The 19,428-nt window shown below is 35.7% G+C and overlaps 2 protein-coding genes across 3 annotated transcripts; both read right to left on the reverse strand.

The window, feature by feature from the left end:
• Positions 1–485: 485 nt before the first annotated feature.
• LOC114761529 (probable plastid-lipid-associated protein 14, chloroplastic) lies at positions 486–6,803 on the reverse strand. Of its 2 annotated transcripts, none has more exons than XM_028950923.1 (14): positions 6,681–6,803; positions 5,865–6,185; positions 5,736–5,779; positions 5,584–5,662; positions 5,389–5,505; positions 4,932–5,114; positions 4,723–4,809; positions 4,178–4,281; positions 3,984–4,071; positions 3,481–3,561; positions 3,313–3,389; positions 1,952–2,087; positions 1,692–1,754; positions 486–1,338 (listed from the first exon to the last, which is right to left on the reverse strand). In XM_028950923.1, exons 2-14 carry the CDS (start codon positions 6,183–6,185, stop codon positions 676–678), a joined length of 2,043 nt encoding a protein of 680 aa, XP_028806756.1. In that variant the 5' UTR covers positions 6,681–6,803; the 3' UTR covers positions 486–675. The 2 variants fall into 2 exon arrangements, with proteins under 2 accessions (XP_028806756.1, XP_028806755.1); XM_028950922.1 differs by having other exon boundaries at positions 5,865–6,196; positions 6,681–6,792.
• A 1,202-nt stretch (positions 6,804–8,005) lies between these two features.
• Positions 8,006–15,697, reverse strand: LOC114761530 (splicing factor SF3a60 homolog). Its single transcript, XM_028950924.1, has 12 exons — positions 15,473–15,697; positions 14,853–14,966; positions 14,422–14,526; positions 13,554–13,696; positions 13,334–13,430; positions 12,500–12,664; positions 11,935–12,006; positions 10,889–11,047; positions 10,640–10,717; positions 9,721–9,849; positions 9,348–9,494; positions 8,006–8,784 (listed from the first exon to the last, which is right to left on the reverse strand). Exons 1-12 carry the CDS (start codon positions 15,644–15,646, stop codon positions 8,638–8,640), a joined length of 1,530 nt encoding a protein of 509 aa, XP_028806757.1. The 5' UTR covers positions 15,647–15,697; the 3' UTR covers positions 8,006–8,637.
• Between the last annotated feature and the right edge of the window lie 3,731 nt (positions 15,698–19,428).

Genomic DNA, 19,428 nt, shown 5'->3' on the forward strand with positions numbered 1-19,428 from the left:
TGATATGAGTGTATATCAATTTAATATAATGTAAAATTTAATATAAATTTTTTTGGTTAAAAAAATGCAACTCCTTTTTCAAATCTTGTCCCCTATGAATAAAACATACCTAGCTTCTTGTAAAATTATAACTATTTATAAAAATTAATTTTTTTCATAATTTATTTTTTTGAATCAGCTTGAACGGTAAGATGGGAGAAGGCAAATGAAGTATCCACAACTCAAAACCTCTTCATTAAAAAAAAAAAAAAAAAACAAATATCTGGCTGTCAACCAGGGAAGTAATTATTCGCTCCCCCCCCCCCGGTCCTCTTAGCGATACGAAGTTCAAACTAGCACTGTTTTCAGAATATAATACTCATTCAATTGTTCCAGTGTGGCCTAAGGTTGCATTGTGAAATGTGAAGGACCACTATGTTAGAAGACACCCCCTTTCCTTATTTTCCTCCCCCCTAAAATCCGAAAATGGAATTATATGATGAAACTAGAATGTAAGCTAATGTTTTATACAGACTCTAAAATTAGTTACATCTCATGATAATTTGGCTTGATTTTATACTTTCTATACGGAATAAAATATACATGCTTTTATGGAATTTATAACAGTTATTCTATAACTATTGTTATTCACAAAAGCAATTATACAGGAAAAAATGCTTCATTGAATCCAAATAATCATCTACAAATACTGTTATCCACAAAAGACCTCGTAAACAAGAGGGCTGAACCATTAACCCCACGAAGGACAAGAAGCCTAGAATCCACATACGTTCCACACACCAACTTCGACAAATCAAACATTTCTGGGGGAACCTGCGTTCTTACTTCTTGAAGGACATTTCTTGCCGTACCAAGATCTTGATTCAATGGATCATCGAGAGTCATAGTCACATCAATGTCACCTGGTACAAGCTTGGCTGCAGGAAGACTTGACGGAAACTCTTTGAAAGGGATTACTTTTCTCCATTTCTTGCCAGATATTTTCTGAGCTAAGTCCATCTCGCTGCTGGAATGACCAAAGGAGAACTTATCTGTGGCCTTCTCTTGCTTCTCTTGCTTAATATATAATCGTCTCCCGGCCATTAATCCAAATGAAGATTCCACTTCCAAACTCCCGTTTTTACCAGATTTGTCATGTGGCCAGTCCTGACCAATCATGACAGTGAATCCAATGTTGGAGACAAATGAAAAGTTAGCCTTCAACTTTGATGCTCTACTGACAGTAAGATGCACATCTTTAATGAGTACACGGGCAGGAGGTTGGCGAAGGGTCAGCCCAATATGCTTCCCAGTGCAGTACAGGAGACGCCATTTGCCTGGCAGCAGCTCCAGCCAGTTCTACATACATAGATCGTAACACATAAGACGGCATACTCCGTTAAAAAATGATCGCACGTGGAATATGTGCCTCGTGTTTTATATTTATGAATGGCAAGGAATATCAATGATCTCGGCTGTATAATAAATATTTCAATACAATAGCTTGCCCTTCCAGCTGTAAGTAGCGGGGGCAAGGGAAAACTACCATGCAGAATAATTGAGATGGAATGCCTGAAATAGGCATTCAAGAATTTGAACGAGGCCGAAGTCCCATAATGCGATCTACCAAGAAAGTCAGAATGGACAATCCCTCAAGTAAAAGCAAGCAAACACGTATTTCACTTCTTAACAAAATCTTTTAACTTAATTACCTTGGGCTTTGAGTGAGGATTCAACATCTCCATTAACTCAATGAAGTGGGCAAGCCTATTTCGCTAAAAGACAAAAATAACAACGTTAGTCCAATCATCATCGCATAACTTCTGCATTTGAAAAGAGCAAATACGGATGAAACCTTTGTATGGAAAAACATGAGACACTATCAATTATAAAAAGCTCCTATATAAGGACCAATGAACTTGGAAGTAACAAAGGGCCCCTTTGGATTATGTTGCCATGATTGGATGAATACCTGAGGCTGACGATAGATGTATTCCTCAGTGATCCGCACTGCAGTAGACCCGAGACCCCATCGAATAATATCCATTGATGGGACTACTCGCCATCTTGGCCCGCAAAGGAATGGATGTCTAAGAGCATCCAAACAACTGTATCACAATTCATATTTTCAATTAAATTAGGTGTCATACCAAGGATACAAAATACATCTCTGCCCAATACTTCAATTTTAGCGACCAGTGGTCACATTAATTTCATGCATCTAAAACCCCACTTGATTTTTTTTTTTTTTTTTTAGAACCAAAGGCAAATGATATTAAAATAAGCAAGGATTACAGAGTACATACTGAAAGTAAACCAGCAGAAAAGGAATTAAAATGAAGAAAACAAGCAAACCCCATTTGATGATGGATATATGATGCCAAAACTCAAATAATATGCAGAACAAAACTAACATTCAATTCTATCACAAAAGGTGAATTTGGCTGCTAACACAGGAAACAGCCAAATTAGTCATTCAAATTTCAGCATCAATCAAGATTCTTCGATTCCTACAATGAGAGGCCAGGCATTTGGGGAAAAAAGGGTAACATTATAAACTCATAACTTGCATTTGTTTCTCCAATCAGCAGACAAATATGGTGCATTCAGGCAATGCTATTCCCACACAGGACTACCCTTTGTAGGTTGCTTCTCTTGTATTATAGCTTGTGGCTCAAGTGTCAATAAGCAACCAATTGTTTACATTGACTTTTTTTTTTTTTTTTGGTATTATGATACATGAAGCTGGAAACGCACTGTGTGTGTAGAAGAGTCTCATAAATTAGCAACAGCACTTAATTTAATTCAAAATATAAAAAATATCTACTAATTATCCAGGTTTTGAACTGCATGCTTTAGCAAATAATTAGATCTCACTTTACTATCTTCATGGACTCCACAAGTAAATCCAACTAGGTCATTACTTTGTTTTGTGTTTTGGGGTTGAGCCCATCATCCACCATTTCTGTGTTGGACTGGTTGTCCGTTTATCTAGCTGAGTTAGCAAGAAAGCAAGTACACGGTTTGAGAACTCCATAAAGGTTCAAATGGTAGTTGCGTTTTCCATTTAAGCTGGCTCATAGTTGAGTATAAAGGTTTAAATCAATCATCATTTGAAATTATGTGACTAAGTTTCAAAAATAGCTTTGGTGCATTTTCCTCAGCAACCGTATTTGAAATCCAATATCTCTTCATGGCTTTTTATCACTAACAACATTATGCCTCCCATATATTGACACAAATTTGAAATACTATTGATGACTGTTGGTCGTGAGAGCATGGTTCATTTTATAGTCCACATTTCAAACTGAACAATTTTGCCCCACATCTTACCTTATCCTTTTAGAAGGTTTAGTTGCAAGCAACAAGGATAAGAGATGCCACCCTGCACCCCAGTTCCTATCAAGTATCTGCAAGAAAGCATCATCAAGGAGTCATTAAAGGACTCAAATTAAGACTAAAACTCTAAATGTCAATTGCACTCAAGAAGCATAAATTTACTTGTTGTCCAGCATTTCCAGATGAGGAATTCCCACCAACAATTTCCAACATAAGCTCACGTAAACATGAAGGATCATACCCCTGAAGTTGCATAAGAGATCAGGAATAAAGATACAGTAAATAGTCAAGCATTAAAAAGTTCACGTCACTGCAATGAAGTGTATGATATAAATCCTAAATTAAAAAGAGTTCCCACTTTATATTTGTAATATTTGAAGTGTTTATCATGTGCCAACTAAGGAGAATGGCCAACCACTTCTTGTTTTTCTGAAAAATCTAAGTATTACACCCTCTGCTTTTTCCCCCCAATGACAATAGCTCATGCCCCATTATCAAATTATCAGTAAATCTATAAACAACTTGAATCGCATGCAAAAGAGATTATGAGATATAATAGAAGCATAACTTAAAAATTCAAGCTTCTTGGTCAAAGATTCAATTTATTAAGGAAAAGGGTGGAGGTGATATTTAAAATTAATTAAAAAAAATTTAGCTTCTCATACCTTTGTGAGGAATGCTTTGCACTTTGCGAAGATCGAAGGATCCATAAGCTCCGGCAACACCATTTTTGCCATAATGAAACCAACACATCTTTGTGACAAAAAAAAAAAAAAAAGGTATGAAGAAGACTTTCCAGATTAAGTATCATGCACATAGCTGCAGACCATGCTTTCAGTGACAATTTCCCAAACACTACCTCATGTCAAATGCAATCATCATCTGTCGCCTGTCCATGCTGTCCACTGAAGCAGTATCCGAACCATCCTCATAAAAGTCAGCGGCATTTCCCAATATACCTACCTGAAAATATAAGATAAAGGTTAGAATAATCAGTTTCAGGCAAGAAATCAATTTAATATATTATATGTTCAATAAGCAACAATTATTAATTTACAGTGGTTGGATGCAAATATCAGATCACATCATCTTCATAATATCTCAAAGCAAGTTTATGATAAAGGTTTATCAACCCCTTGGAATCGATCAATTTAGCAGCTCTATTGTATTCCTGACCCCCCCCCCCCAACTCTCATTTCACAGCATCATCAGTTTATCTAGACATTTAGCATAGAGAGGGGCATCTAGCCAATTTCAGCAAAACCTAGCTACGGAGACAAAATCCAAATTTTCCTGTTGGGGCACGAAATAAACAAGCAACAAATCACTTCTGTCTGAGGAAGTAGTAAAGGTAATCCATGTAAAAGGCACAAAGAAAAATCATAGACAAGTTCCAGTGCTTACTTTAATATGTCGGTCCACAGGGCTTATATGCAAATTTTCTAGCCTCAACTCAGTATGGGCAAGACCATGGCTGTGTAAGTAATTTACCTACAGTAAGTGATGAATGGGAGAGCTATCATTCCTCTAAATGCTTTATAGAACAGACATAGTATTTATAAACGAGGATGCCTTCCGCACAAAAGAAACAATTAAGAGAAAATGAAATTTACTCCAATTAAAAGATCCCTCATCAATATGCGAATAATCCTCAGCTTCCTAGAAATGGCAGGACCGCCAGTTGTGTCTTCCCCAACCTTCCTAACATACTCTTCATCCAGGGCAAGGGTGGCCTCTAAAGTTGGAAGCCAATCTGACTGTTGAAGCCAATGCCTCAAAGAAAAACTACCATGATACTGCACCACAAAAAAGTGAAACCAAGAAAGAGCTTGCACATGAATTCTTCTTTTGGACTTTTAAATGCATTAATTAGAAGCAGCTTGTTACACGTTTTTTTATCAAATTAGAATCTGACAAAGCATTCTAAACAAGAAATCGCATGCTCATTTGTTACATGTTTCTAATCAAATAAGACTCTGTCAAAACATTTTATTTTATTCAAATGGAATTGCATGATCATGCGTAAAAGAAGTTTTAAAATATACACATCTCCAATGATTTAAAACCTACCCCATGGACTAGGATAAATGAGCCCCGATGATCATCTGCAGGCAATGAGATATAGCCATGTACTTGCAACGAGTAAGAATGATACATAAGTTTACGGCGAACCAGCTTCTTCAATACCTAGAAGTAGAAAACACCAACAATGAATTATGATGGGACAGGGCCTATTTAGATTTTGACACTGTCAGATCTACCCACCTCTATAGCCCGTTTCCCTCGACGCTGAGCTTGCACACTGGATAGTTGCCGAAGTACAACACTCGTATTATATAAGGGGCTGGAAACGAATTTACAGACATTATGCTCATGGCTAACCCATGCGACCAGAACCTAAAAAAGAAGTTACTTACCTACCAACATCCTTCACAACGGCTTCAAAAACTACCTCATCCGCCTATAGCAAAACTCAAATCAATCAGACCACCAACATAAATATAAACCATGCATGACTCACCACAAACTTATTTTAGACCCCATACCCGCCCCCCAAGGCCAACACTGATGCGATCTAAAATCTTAAAGTCTGACATTTTGAACCGCATAACATGATCCAGTTCTTCCTCCACGGAAGCTGATAAAGCACCGGGAGCATCTTCTTGTGACTCCATAGAAGACGCAGAGGAGGCTTTCCTTAATGAAGAACAGTAAATTCGTTCATGTTGTCTTCTGCCTAGATTAGAGAATTTCCTAATAAAACGCAAGGGAACAGGTACAACAAGTCTTGTCGACAAATTTCGGGTTGAATAAGCTAAGCTGTTCGTCTCCAGTGCTGGGTTTAGCCCAGTACTCCAGAGCGCCATTGATTACAACTCTGAACATAAACGATTACATGTGCATCAGTAAATCGTCAGAAAGAGTCCAGCATGCATGAAAATTTAAATGGAAGACTCATCAAAAAGACTTTTTCTTTCCTTCGTGTTGTGGGGTTGGGTACCGCTCAAGTGTTGAACATGTTAACGAACTCATTGGTAATTAAATACTAAGTTTAGCTTTGTCAGGATGCGTCAAGAACCATACACCCTTCTTAATACCACATTTTTGGAGTGAGTAATTATGATTTTATAGACAGCAGAACCAAGTAATTGCTGTTTTCTTGACTGAACAAAATCAAACCATAAGACACAGACCCAGAGAGAGTTCGATTAATCCAACAGAAGCATTGGGAAGCTTGCTTAGATCAAGCGAAATCACAAGTCTAGAAGCAGGCATTTTCCAAAGAAAAAGAAAGACACCGTGAAAATGAACGAGGTGAAAGAGGAAGGACAAAAGAAAGAAACAAGCGGATAGAAACTTACCGGAATCGGAATCAGAATTGGAGGCCGTTGGAGAGGATCAACCAAAAAGAGAGTTAAGTTAAAAATCGCCGTTCAGTCATATATAGAAAGGAAGCGTGTGAGAATTGCGTGTGACGGAATGCTGGAAACGTTTCTCCACGGGTTCATCGCACGTCCACGTCCGTCTCTCTAAATATCTCCCCTGACCTCTCCTCCATCTACATCCTCTCTCCATCAGGTTTCCTCGCGCCGGTCCTACCGTTACCCGCCGTTTTCTCCCACGTCATTTTTTTTATTTGCGCACCTTTTTAAACCATGAACCAAAATGTAATAAATGTAAATCTAAATTTTAATTGGTCTTCAAAGAAAGCTATGGGAAAAAGGGAAGTTTGCCGTAGATGAACTCCAGAGAGTCTTGCATTTAGAAGCAACATGAAGAGATTAATGTGAGAATTGTCTCATGTGTACGATTGGGGCGGTAGCGGCACTGGTGTTGGAAGGTGACAAAATAAATTTGTGTGGTTTTAGATTAGTTGCAGGCGATTTTATTTAAGAGAGTATTTGGATATCCCTAAAAATGCTTTTTAAGAGCTTTTTTTTGGAAATTGAGACCATGTCCCATCAAGGACATGATTTGGTTTAGTTTCCATCCAAATACTTCTTAAATGTCAAAATAATTTGGACTGTGTCTCGTCAGGAGATGATAAAAAAGAGAAAATAATAAACTTGGACTGTTTTTATCAAATCAAAATTCTCGTATTTGCTTGATCCTGTAAATGAAATACAACCAAAAGCAAACAGATAAGTATCGTTTGGAATGGTTTATAAACACTTTTTTAATAATAATTTATAAATACAAGATAAGTATATGAGAGGAGTTTTATCTCAACTTGGCCAAAATATGTTTATAAGGGCTTTTATGAATGATGCCAAACAATTAGTAAGGTAATGTAAGAAAGTGCAAGACAAATACAATGAAGAGCCGATCCTCTGTAATAGGATTTTAAGCTTCCCTATACAGCGGTGGGGAGAAATTCCTTGCCTCTATTTTTTTTTTTTCCCCTTTTCAGGTCTTGCCTATTATTCATCATGAGTTGAAATGGAATACTTTCGAATAAATATATATTCATTTTTATTTTAAAAGAATTGTCATTTTAATTAAGAAATTTATATTAACAGAACAGTTGTAATGAGAGTTCAAGTAATCATAAATGTGACAAGCACTTTGAGTGTCATTACTTTTCATAAAAAATTATTTTAAATAACCATTGGCTGCTGACATTGTATTAATTTATACAACATATGATTATACTTTTTTTTAAAAAGACTATTTGATTAAAGAGGTATGCTACTAACAGCATGACTCAACCTTTTTAATAACAGAAAGTTCATACAACTATTTCCCATTTGATAATAAATAATCGCTCAGCAATACGATAAAAGTTGTCCCATCAGACCATTAAATTTTTTGTTGCTTCGCAGCATTTCGTCGACTCAAAAAGCATATAATGCTGCCTTGGAAGATTGGATGAACAGTAACGTTCTAGTTGGTGCTATCGTTTCAGCTTCAGATGGATATTGTTTCAATGAATAGCAAGTATGCAATGCCACCTTGGAAGAATGGACTGAACACTGGCGTTCTAGTTGGTGCTGACAAGTGACAACGTCTATTTCCGGGCAACATCGTACATTGTTTCTTTAATTAATGGGCTGAAAATCGGACAGGTGATAAACAGGCTACATATAACTGACAGTAAAGAAATTGTGATGTAAAAATCTTCCCTCGTGTCATTTAACCTGAATGACAACCCTTTTTCCTCCCTTCCCTCATCTCATTGGATCATCAATGACACATGCTAAAGCGCAAGTAAACCCAAAACCGCTCCTGTGCCCAAACCTTCCACCTCGTAGTCCAATATAATTAAAGTGCCATCGTTTCCCTACTTCCCCTTTTAAAGTCAAGCTAGGAGCGGCCCTCTTATATAAGTCCCTGGCGCTGTAAATCAGTATATGTCTTCTTGTTGTAGATGTTGCCTTCCTTATCTTCATATTCTTCTTCGAGATCTGGGCGCCACTTGTTCACTCCCTGCCTTTCTTGTATTCTTTTCCAGAGTTCCTTTGCCTCCTGCATCACAGATGGCCCACACGTTTCAAGTTTGGTTAAGAGGTGAATGGTTGAGATTTCAGCCGTTGAAAGAATCCCTTTGACAAGAATCATGTCAACTAAATCCATTTCTCGTTGTTGAGCAAATGATCAATCCAATTCAAAATCGACTCATCCCATCGAAATGTGATTAAGGCAATCATGGTTGAGTAATTATAACGAAGATATAATAGACGTTATGCATCTCATTTTTTGTATGCATTAAAAATGGAAACTGTTTCATGTTATGCCAAATAGACCTTTGATGGTAGGATACACGGGCAATGAAATTCAACAACAGATTATTCAGGTGTCATTTGCAAATTAGATGAGCAGAAATAAATATTTTGCTGCAAAGTGCATTCCATCTCAATTTATTCTAAACCATGAATAACCTGCCAACCTGGTGGGATATAATAACGACTATGTAACAAGAGGAGGTGTCTCCAGCAGTACAAATAAGCACTTTTATGACCATACTTGTGATTTGTAAAACATGTTACACTATTAGCAAAGAAATAGAAAGAACAAAGAAAAATGTGTACCTCAATTGACGTTATTTCATTAAAGTTCTTGGTATTTGGTATACCAAGGCAGCGCATCCCATGCTGATGGCGCCATTCTTTGAAATGCCGTTCAAAAGCTCTACGCCCCCAATAACTGTAGTTCCCACATATCTCACACTTGAATTCCTGAGATGCAAATCAAATTACACTTATTTATGGTTAGAATCCTGTGGGCTCCCTTATCCAAAAAAAAAAAAAGGAATCCTGTGGACTCCCTAAGTAGAAGAGGGCAAGCCCCTCAGCTAGTTTAAGTAAGACCAACAATTTATAATGCCCAGAATGGATAATTCCCATAACCACAAAAGTGAAAGGACGACAATCTCAGTTTCTCACTTTGAAAGGAAAATAATACCTGGCCAAGACCATGTAGCTTATAAAGCCAATAAGGTATAGGCTTCCCATCCCATCCCATTGGCAATTTTAGGGGATTATATATCTGCTGTTCCTCATCTTCACTTTCAGATTCCTCCTGTGTTTCTTCCTGTCAAGGATATGAAACACAAGTCACCAATTTAACATTATCTGCATCTGGAATTGAAGGTACAACGGAAATGCAAAGAAAAAGGTGAAGAACCCAAGATATTCTCTACTCACGATTGGAAGGAATGTATAATTTATAGAATGGAAAAAAAACTCCCCAAGTGAAAAATTTTGTGGCTGTCAAAGTGTTACACAAGACAATTTTCAGAAACCATTTTTTGTCTAAATAAGTCAACCTCACCGGCAACTTAGCAATAACTTAGTTTCGCAGGTCCAAAAAAAAAAAAAAAGGGTCTCTGCAATAAGCTGGCAGACGAATTTTCTGTTTTACACTTTCGGTTATTATAAGGAAGGACCACCTTCAATTTACATTAGGCACCACATATAAGCCCAGCACAATCTCCACTTTTAAACACAAGAAATTCAACACAAATTAATGCATCTACAAGTGAAATAATAATGTGTTCTACTTTCTATTTGGTTAGGAGAGCCAACTCGAGATGCGATTGTCACACAATGGGCCAAAACAACCAAGATCAATTTCAAACTTAAGCATGATAGTTGACTCATATGACAACCAATCATTACTGATGATACCTCACTCCCGCAATGGCCATCATCCTCAATGTTTTGAGAGTACAAGATAGGTACCCGTAATGAGTTCAAGTTATAGCATTCAGATAGAAATTATATAATATTACTGATTTCTTCCACAAAATTATGAAAAAGTGGCCCAAGAAAACATTTCATATCTATGTACTATTGAACCTTAGCTTTTAAGTTCAACTCACCTCCTCACGTTCTGCTTCAATTTCTTCATATGTCAAGGCTTGCTTCTTCACAACATTGTCTTTTGTTCGTGCAATTGTCTGTATCATGGTCAGAGAAAATTCATAAATGCAGTAAGTTATAATATATGCAGCTGATATCTGGTCAAAACACTCCCGTCAAATACCCCAACCAATAAAACTCTAGATTAAATGAAAGTAGCAGAAACTTTAAAAAGGCTGCCGACTTAATGACAAGCAACATATGCTAACCTCTTCTAACAGGTCGCATAACTTGGACAGCTTGGCCTCCAGCAGTGCAATTTCCTTTGAATTTTCATCTTCTTGTGGAACTGCGGCAGTGCCATTTTTTTCTGAACCTCGTGGTCCCTTGGCAAAATGCTTCCGGTCCAACTTTTCAAGAGGTGTATGCTGCATGAGAAAGCCAATAAAATTTTTCCTGAGTCAAAGCTTAAGGACAAGTAATGCAATCTCAATCAAAACAAAAAATGCTTAATTATGGAAGTCATGATGAGGACGTCAACAAGAGTTAGTAAGAAGAAATAGACAAAATTAACATCAAAATATTGCACTTGACTCTTCTAAACAGAGCTCTCACTTTTGGACTAACAGCATTGGATAAAAGACAGTCAATTTGAAAGAAGAGAGGACAAAGCAACTTAAGTATATTTGGTTCATGGTAATGCAGCGTGTGGAATAGGAATGGAAGACGCATTCCACTGCAGGGGATGTCTGGTTGGTAGAAACAGATTTTGATTCGATCAATCTTTTGATTTTGGAATCCTCATTAAATTGACTAAAGTAGCCTTCAATACTGAAAGTTTTATCTTTATATTATAATCACCATCCATAAATTAAAATAATTTTATTATCAACAATATCATTTAATAAAAACTATTTCTAGAAGTATAAAATAAAAATCATATTTCATTTAAGAATAGAGACGAGTAGAAAAAATCATATTTTCTTATATTTGTAACGATAACTTAATAATCATTTATAATTATAAGATTACTTATTATTGATGAACAAGAAATATTTAATATTTTAAAAATATGAATCAAATAATTTAAAAATTGAATATATATCTATTAAACAAATCTAGTTAATAATAAATGTTTCAGTATGTTTTTGTGTTACGAGTATTACTGTCCAACCAAACACAAGTTTTCATTCCTTTCTTTAACATGCCAAACATGCTCATCCCATTCCTTGAAACATCATCCTCATTACCATTTCCATTCTTATTCCCATTTTCATTCCTAAAAAAATATACTCTGCAGAGACGGATGAGTCACCTTTGTAAGGAACAGCCTCTCTGCCCGTTGCTGAACAGTACCCCCAGTCTTAAGTCCCAATGCAGCCAATGCCTGGAATACCAAAGAAGAGGGAGATCAATAAACCAAACTTGTTTTATAAATCATTAACTTGAATTGAACAGTACCTAATATTTGCCATTCATAAAGACAGAAGATAGTAAAGATATAGTAACAAATACAATGATCGTAATTGAATCTCTGATCTGAGGAGTAATCGCCAAAAGTTTTGAATCAAAATGGCACAACAGTGAAAAGGTACTGCTGTTTAAACTTCTTATAATTCCCAAAGCAACTAAAAATGACAACCTCAACAGACAAATTAATTTAGAGTAAAAACCACAGCACGATGTCAAGGAATAAAAGTTGGATCAATGACATTGTACATATCAAGTACAAGCGGCTGTTCAGTATTCAAACGAGAAATGGGGCAAACGATGTGGAAAAGCTTATTTTGGATGCATTCTTGCTTCGTTCTAAATGGGACAGATGGGTATTTTAAATATATGTGATAAGTGAATTATCATGTTACCAATTTTAAACTCACCTCTTTCAACTTTTCAGGACCCAATTCTGTCAGCTCTTCAACTGTACTGTAGTAATCAAGATCAATTGCAGTGTGTTGAGCAGGTACGTGTCCATTCTCTTGAATGTCATTCTCCCATCCAGGTAACTTGTTTGCAGCCCAATTTTCTTCAAACTCAGCTGTTACCTGCAATTCAATCAGACGCTCACTACCGAAAAGAGAGAGAGACGAAATAATGCACAAGGAGTCCTTGGTGTCCTAGAGTATGAGAATGGAGAATTATCTTTGAGGATTCAGGAACTCCATGATATAGCATTAATTCAACAAAACTCTCGCCCACAAGTGAAGGATCAGACTTGAAACTTGAAGCAGGAATTACATGATAATTTTTGGTCAAACTGGCCATTCAATTCATGCATTTGTGCATATGAAATTATTAAAAAAAAAAAATCGCATAATCTGATTCAAAAGTTTATTCAAACAATCAAGTTAACAATAATTAATAATGGGGAATGAAGCATTTTAGAGTTAGAGGGGTTTTGTTAAAGAGAATCTTGGCAGTTTCTTTATAACTATATAGTTTACCAACATTTTGCAAGAGTATAAAACTATAGTAATTGAAGGATTTTTTTAATTTTATTTTTTTCTCCTTTGAATAAATGGTTACAGAAGAACAACACATATTTATAGGACACATCTACAGCCAAAGTATAATGATGGCTAACACTACAATTAAAGTTGCGGCAAAGAAATACTATGAAAAATAATTCCAAGCAGAAAGCCACCCTAGTGCACCTAGAGCATAAATCAAGCTCAAGATAGCGAAGCAAAAGAAAGATAATTGAAAATAATCACCTTAGAGAAAATTCGATCCAGATCTTGCAAGGGTTCTGTCCGCTGGAAGAAATATATGAGATACTCCAAAAGATTCTCCATATATTCCCTGTACTGCCTGTAGAAAATAGGATGGCAGAAACTAAGAAATCTCAGAAAGTTACTTACCAACATCGGAGGAACACTAAATACCAAATAAACAAAAACATGCAACAGAAAGGATGAGGATAAGGGAATATACCTAGTCATTTTCATTTTGCGTGGGATCTTCTCTGTTTGTGAAAAAACATCAAGGTAAGCAGAGTACTCAATTGGCTCACCAAATTTGGAATTAACATACTGATAGTACAATTCATGCAAGTCTAAGTACCGCCCAACAGCTTCCTGAAACCAATATCTCAAGGAAATCAATAACCATAAAAGGCAGAAGAGAAAACATTCTCAGTTTGAAAAATGAAGCATCATGTATCCTAACAGTACAACATATTAGATTTCATCTTACATGACTCACTAAAACCACCGTCCAAGGACAAATTGCATCATACAAGAATCTCATCTCTGGATCTCCTGATGGAACAGGAGGACAATTAAATGCTCAAACACACCGCCAATTCAAGGTCAATGGGACATTAAGGTCCATGTGGATATATTCTTAAACTCTTCTTATTGCATAATTTATGTAAAGAAATGGTTCACAATAACTGCCTAGCTTTTGTAAAATTATATCCAAAATAATATTTAGAGAAACTTGTGAAATTAAATTGCTCCAAGAGTCAATTATCTTGATTCTTTGAATAGGGACATATTTTAAAATCTCAACAGGAATGGCCCCAAAACCCAAACTATTCATGCCAAGGTTGCACAGAGAGGATAGGGAAGCCTTGAACTTAAAATTTGACAGGATGTATTCTACAAGCTAACATAAGTCACAACGAATTCTTTATATCCTTCAGAGCATTGCCTGTTGCAATATTATTCTTTTGCTACAAAAGACTGCACGTTTCTTTATCACCCATCAAGTAATGTAATTATGCAACATGGTAATCGGGTACGGGTGGGTAGGTTTGTATGCGTGCGTGTGTGTAGGTGAGAGAGACAGACAGACAGACCTCTCCACTAAACTCAATTTGAGGCTCCTCTTTGAGAAGTTCTTCATAGTCATCATTAGCATCAACAACACGTGCAGCCGGGTGCTTTCTATGATACTCTCGTATCTGCACATATCACAAGATACCAATGTATTAAACGCATAAAAGCAATTAGGATCAAATAACTCAGAGAACTCAGTTTCAACATATGCATAAAGATGCTATCATTTTTACTAGTTCAAATTTCAATGACGTCTTCCACATACACTGATACACAGCAATATGCACATGTAAACATAAAGCTCTTAGATAGTTGGCGCTAGAATAAACCCACATGAGAATAAGATGTAAAGACAAGATAAAAACGATGGATGCAGACAGAATACAACTCCCGATTCCAAAAAGGCATCTCTCCTATTTCTATTATAAAGCTTCTACATATGTAACATTACCTCTTTCAGTCTATCATAAAACGCACTAAACACATTTGTTCCAGTTGCAGTTTGACCCCCCAGTGCAGCAATTTCATCTTTCCTTGCATTGTCTTTATCTTCGTATATATCAATCTGAAACCGACAAACGGAAAATCAGCTAACTTCTCTGTTTTAATTCGCAAGACAAGATAGATGAAAAGTAAATTAAAATAAAGAGGAAAGAGGAACGATAGATTACAACAGTCTTCACAGGGTAGTCCAGAGGAATTAAAAAAAAAAATGGAAAGGAAAAATAGATTCTATTTTGGATCTTACTTCACCAAAACTTATTTACTTGAAACAGAATTGGTCAAAAAACACAACACTCTACGCTGACAGCAGAACATTAAGTGATTGGAATACCATCCCCTCTCCCCGAATGTGATTTTTTGGTCAGTTCCTAACAACTCAACTAAGGAGCTACTTCGGTTTTTTAACATCAAGCTAAGATTGCTTTCACTTCAGAAACAAGAAGTGGAAGAGTTCCAATTAATAATTTATCATCTCGGCGCTTATTTTGCATTAACCTAAAAAGAAGTTTCGTCGAGGAGCAAACACAACCTAATAACTGAAATTCGAAGTTGAGAGAACCGACTTACGAGCTTTTCAGTGGTAGAAGTGATAGTATCGATCATATTTCGCACGCGGTGACTCTGAAACAAGCGGTCCTTGTTCGACGCGGGCTCATTTTGAAGGTCCTTCACTATCAGACGCTCAAGCCGCTCCACCTCCTCGTGTGCCGCACGAGTCACCTCCAGCAGAGTCGATGACATTGTCGCTGGATCAACTCAAGCTTCGAATTCAATCACCACTACTCCTGCAGAGCTTGGAATTGCTGACTTGCGGTTTTAGGTTTCTCTTCCCTGAGATTTTTCCCAGCGAGCTTCAAGATATTCCCTCCTTTTTGAGGGAAAAATAAAGCCTTATTTTGCAACCCAAAAAAGAAAAAAAAACCTTATTTATGCATATTCATTATTCAGATCCCGCCTGAGGCTGAAAGCAGCAGAGCCAGTACGACGTCGTTTTGTGTTTCCGAGCCCTGGTAAATTGGTTGGAATCCTTGTTTCATGCTACTAACCGCTTTGGCTTCTGTGTCTCTGTAGTAATAATTTAACATTTTAAAATAATTAAAACTGAATAGTATTATATGCATTAAGCAGTCTCTAAAAAAATGAGTTCTAAATTAAAGGTTCTTCTTCTAATAACAGTTATATGCTTCTTCTTTTTTCATTAGTGGACAGATTCGGAGAAATACACCTCCGTGTGTCTTGATATTTTTCCTTTTCTTTCTTTTTTTCCCCTGAGCTTCCTGAGCGTTTTTTTCTTGGGTCGTATGTCCGCGTAGAACTCCTATTCTCAAAGCATTATAGCAAATACGGGCTTCAATCCAGGAAGGGCCTTAATCGGGCTCCCAACCAGGAAAAAGATCTGCATACCTTTGAACTTCGTAAAGGGATGAGATATTTCCATTCTCGTATGATGTTCAAGGCTGTGTCCAACATAAAACAAATTAGTTATTATCTTTCATCACACAAAGATACATCCATGTGTATGATGCACGACCCTTTTGTTTTTGACCAAAGAGCAAAGAAGGTAATGACGCAAAAAAAAAAAAAAACTAAATCTCAAATAAATAATTCTTACAAAAATGTGTTGTTATTTGCAGGTATAGTGCCATCAAAACTTATTAAAGTGTTGGAACCTATTCTGATTTAGAATTTAGTAATTTCAAACTTTTTTTATGAAATTCTTCCAAAAAAAATGTTAATGGTTCCTCAGTATACAATTGTATCTTCAATTTACGAATTAAATAAAAGGATTTCCATTTTGTTGTTGCATCTTTTCCATTTTGTCGCGTTGTGTTTAGATACAGTTTACCCAGTTTAGCGAAAATTCATTTTCATATAAATTATTCATGTAAAATTTATAAAAGAAAGCCATATGAGTTTAACCCGGATGATAAGGACGAGACGAGGTATGTATGAGTACGATAGGTTAGTATCCAGACTTTGCTCTGCTAAATACACGCAGAATGAATTTGAAAGAGTAATCCTCACTCCCGCCCAAATCGAAGCTTTCGTGATGATGTGTGTGCTAATACCTCAAAATAACATCTGCATGATTTCTTGCTCAAGGTTCAAGCTTGAATTCGACGATTTTTTTTTTTTTGGACTCAAGAATTCGACGATTTTTGATTGCATGCATTAAAATGAATTTGCATGAGAGGATAATTTCAATCCAGGATATTTTAAAAAAATCAACACATAATTTTTATAAATAATTAATTCAATTACCTTTCTTTATTTATCCAATTTAATCAAATAGATATTATATTAAACACAAAAAATAGTATAAACTGAACAATTTGAATTTTTATTCATACACATTCCCGTTTATAGCAATATTTTACAGGAAGGAAGTCCCATCTTCCGAATTAAGATTTGAGAAATATGAAAAAAATGATTGTTGAATTTTAAATTTCTAAATTAGTATTGATTACTACACCCATAAAGAAATAACTATATTTAAAAAGTAAATAACAATACATTTTTATAATAATTTTTTATTTAAAATTTTAAAAGTCAGCCGTCATTTTTTTTAGATTTTTTCTTAAAAAATTTTTCCCCCAAAAACATTCTGTGCACTGGCCAGTTATTAGTACATGGTATACAGTGCTATGCATGCCAAAACAACTGGACAAATAGAGTAAATGTCAGTGGAGTAATAAAACGTTAACAAACGAGTCCTATAACTATAGCCGGGAAAACGGGCTGAGCCCGTCGGGCCGGCCCGTTTATGCCCTGAAATTATAAGGGCCGGGTTTGATATTTTTCCCTTCAAATAGGAAATAAGTCCTGGAGGGTCGAGAGCTTAAAAGGGTCGACCATGGAGGGCCGCGGGCCTGTCCTTTTAAACTATTTTATAATTTTTTTGTTTTTTAAATTTTTTTATATAATTCTAATATTATTAATTTTTTATATTGTTAATAATATTTCAAATATTTAGTTATTATTATCATTTTAAAATTAAATTTAGTGTTAGATAATAATTTATCCAATTAAATTTTTAAAAAATGTGTTAATTTGGACTTTAATAATGATTTGATTTATATTATATGCGTTGATATTTTTAAACTATATATATATTGGATAATAAAGTATTTTTATACTTATATAACTTGTGATTCTATAATTTGAATTAGAAATTCATGAGTTTCAACAACAACGTTTCTCACATTAAAGTAAAATAATAGCTAGATTGTACAATTTAAAAGTAAAATTCCTATAAAGAAGAAAAACTTAATATTTTTGTTACAAAAGAAAAGCATACTTATGAAGAAGAGTAATTAATTATAGTGATGATGAAGTTTCAAAAGATTAATGATAGTGTTTATTTATTGCACAATTACACTATAGATAAAACTTTTGGATGTTGTTATCTTGTTGTTAATGAATGTTTTAGATATTCTTGGATGTTGATGAATATTTATATATGATGATATTTTATATTTGTGACTTAATTTTATTCATATTTATGTTTTTTTTTAATAATTTCATTGGTTTATTTTTTTTATAAAAGTTATGATAAATATAAAAAATAGTATTTTTTTCTCAAACGGGCTAAAAGCCCGCGGGCCGGCCCTGAACCCTGTGGCTTAAGGACCGGGCCTAACAAATTAGGGTATTTTTGAAATTTCAGCCCTGGAAGGTCGACCATTTTAAGCCCATCAGCCCTGAAAGGCCAGCCCTGATTCTCAGCTCTACCTATAACCTTATTTCTTTCCAACTAATTTGAAAGCTGATCGGGGAGGGAGTCTTAAGCAAGCTCCACAATTGACTGTTCAAACTGAGCTACATATTGCTCAAACTTCTGCCAATGGTTCTTGCTTTCTTGCAGGCCACGACACGGGCAAAAAAAAAACAGCAGGCGAAGGCAAGAGAGGGAGCTCAGCCAACAAAAACTGAATAATCATATTCATGTCAATGTTAATGCAGTATTATGTATAAAAAAAACTGCAAATTAGCTACACTATTGTAGATATCTATATACAATAGTTCTAATTATAAGACCTCATTTGTAGATTGATTAAAAATAATCAATCTACAAATGAGATCTTATAATTAGAATCGGAAATAATAATTTTTTGAAATTGACTTTACAGAGTATGAGGTAAAAATAGAATTGTGTGAAGATATATTTTAAAAATATTTTTGTTGAGTTTCCCAAACTCCCTGCATGTGTATATCTGAGAAATTCGGGCTCCCCTTTCTTGCAGTAACTATCAGGACCCACACTAAGAGCTTATATAGGAAAATAAAGCTTGGTACGTAATCCGGTTAATTGCTACGAGGAGTAGTCTTCATTCTTCAAAGACATCGACCCAATGAAAAGGTCAACATAAACCGTTTGCGAGCCCACGTCTCGTGTCGTGTACGCCGAAGCTTCTCTAACACACGCACCGACACGCAGCCATGACCACCTATGGTGGTGCCTCACATGGTGATGAAAATGAGCCAGACACGACGATGGAAATGGATAATAGGTAAATATCACG

The sequence above is a fragment of the Neltuma alba genome, unplaced genomic scaffold (genome assembly GCF_004799145.2).
Source record: "Neltuma alba isolate B1F8T4 unplaced genomic scaffold, ASM479914v2 tig00011124_pilon, whole genome shotgun sequence".
In the NCBI taxonomy this organism is placed as follows: Eukaryota; Viridiplantae; Streptophyta; class Magnoliopsida; order Fabales; family Fabaceae; genus Neltuma; species Neltuma alba.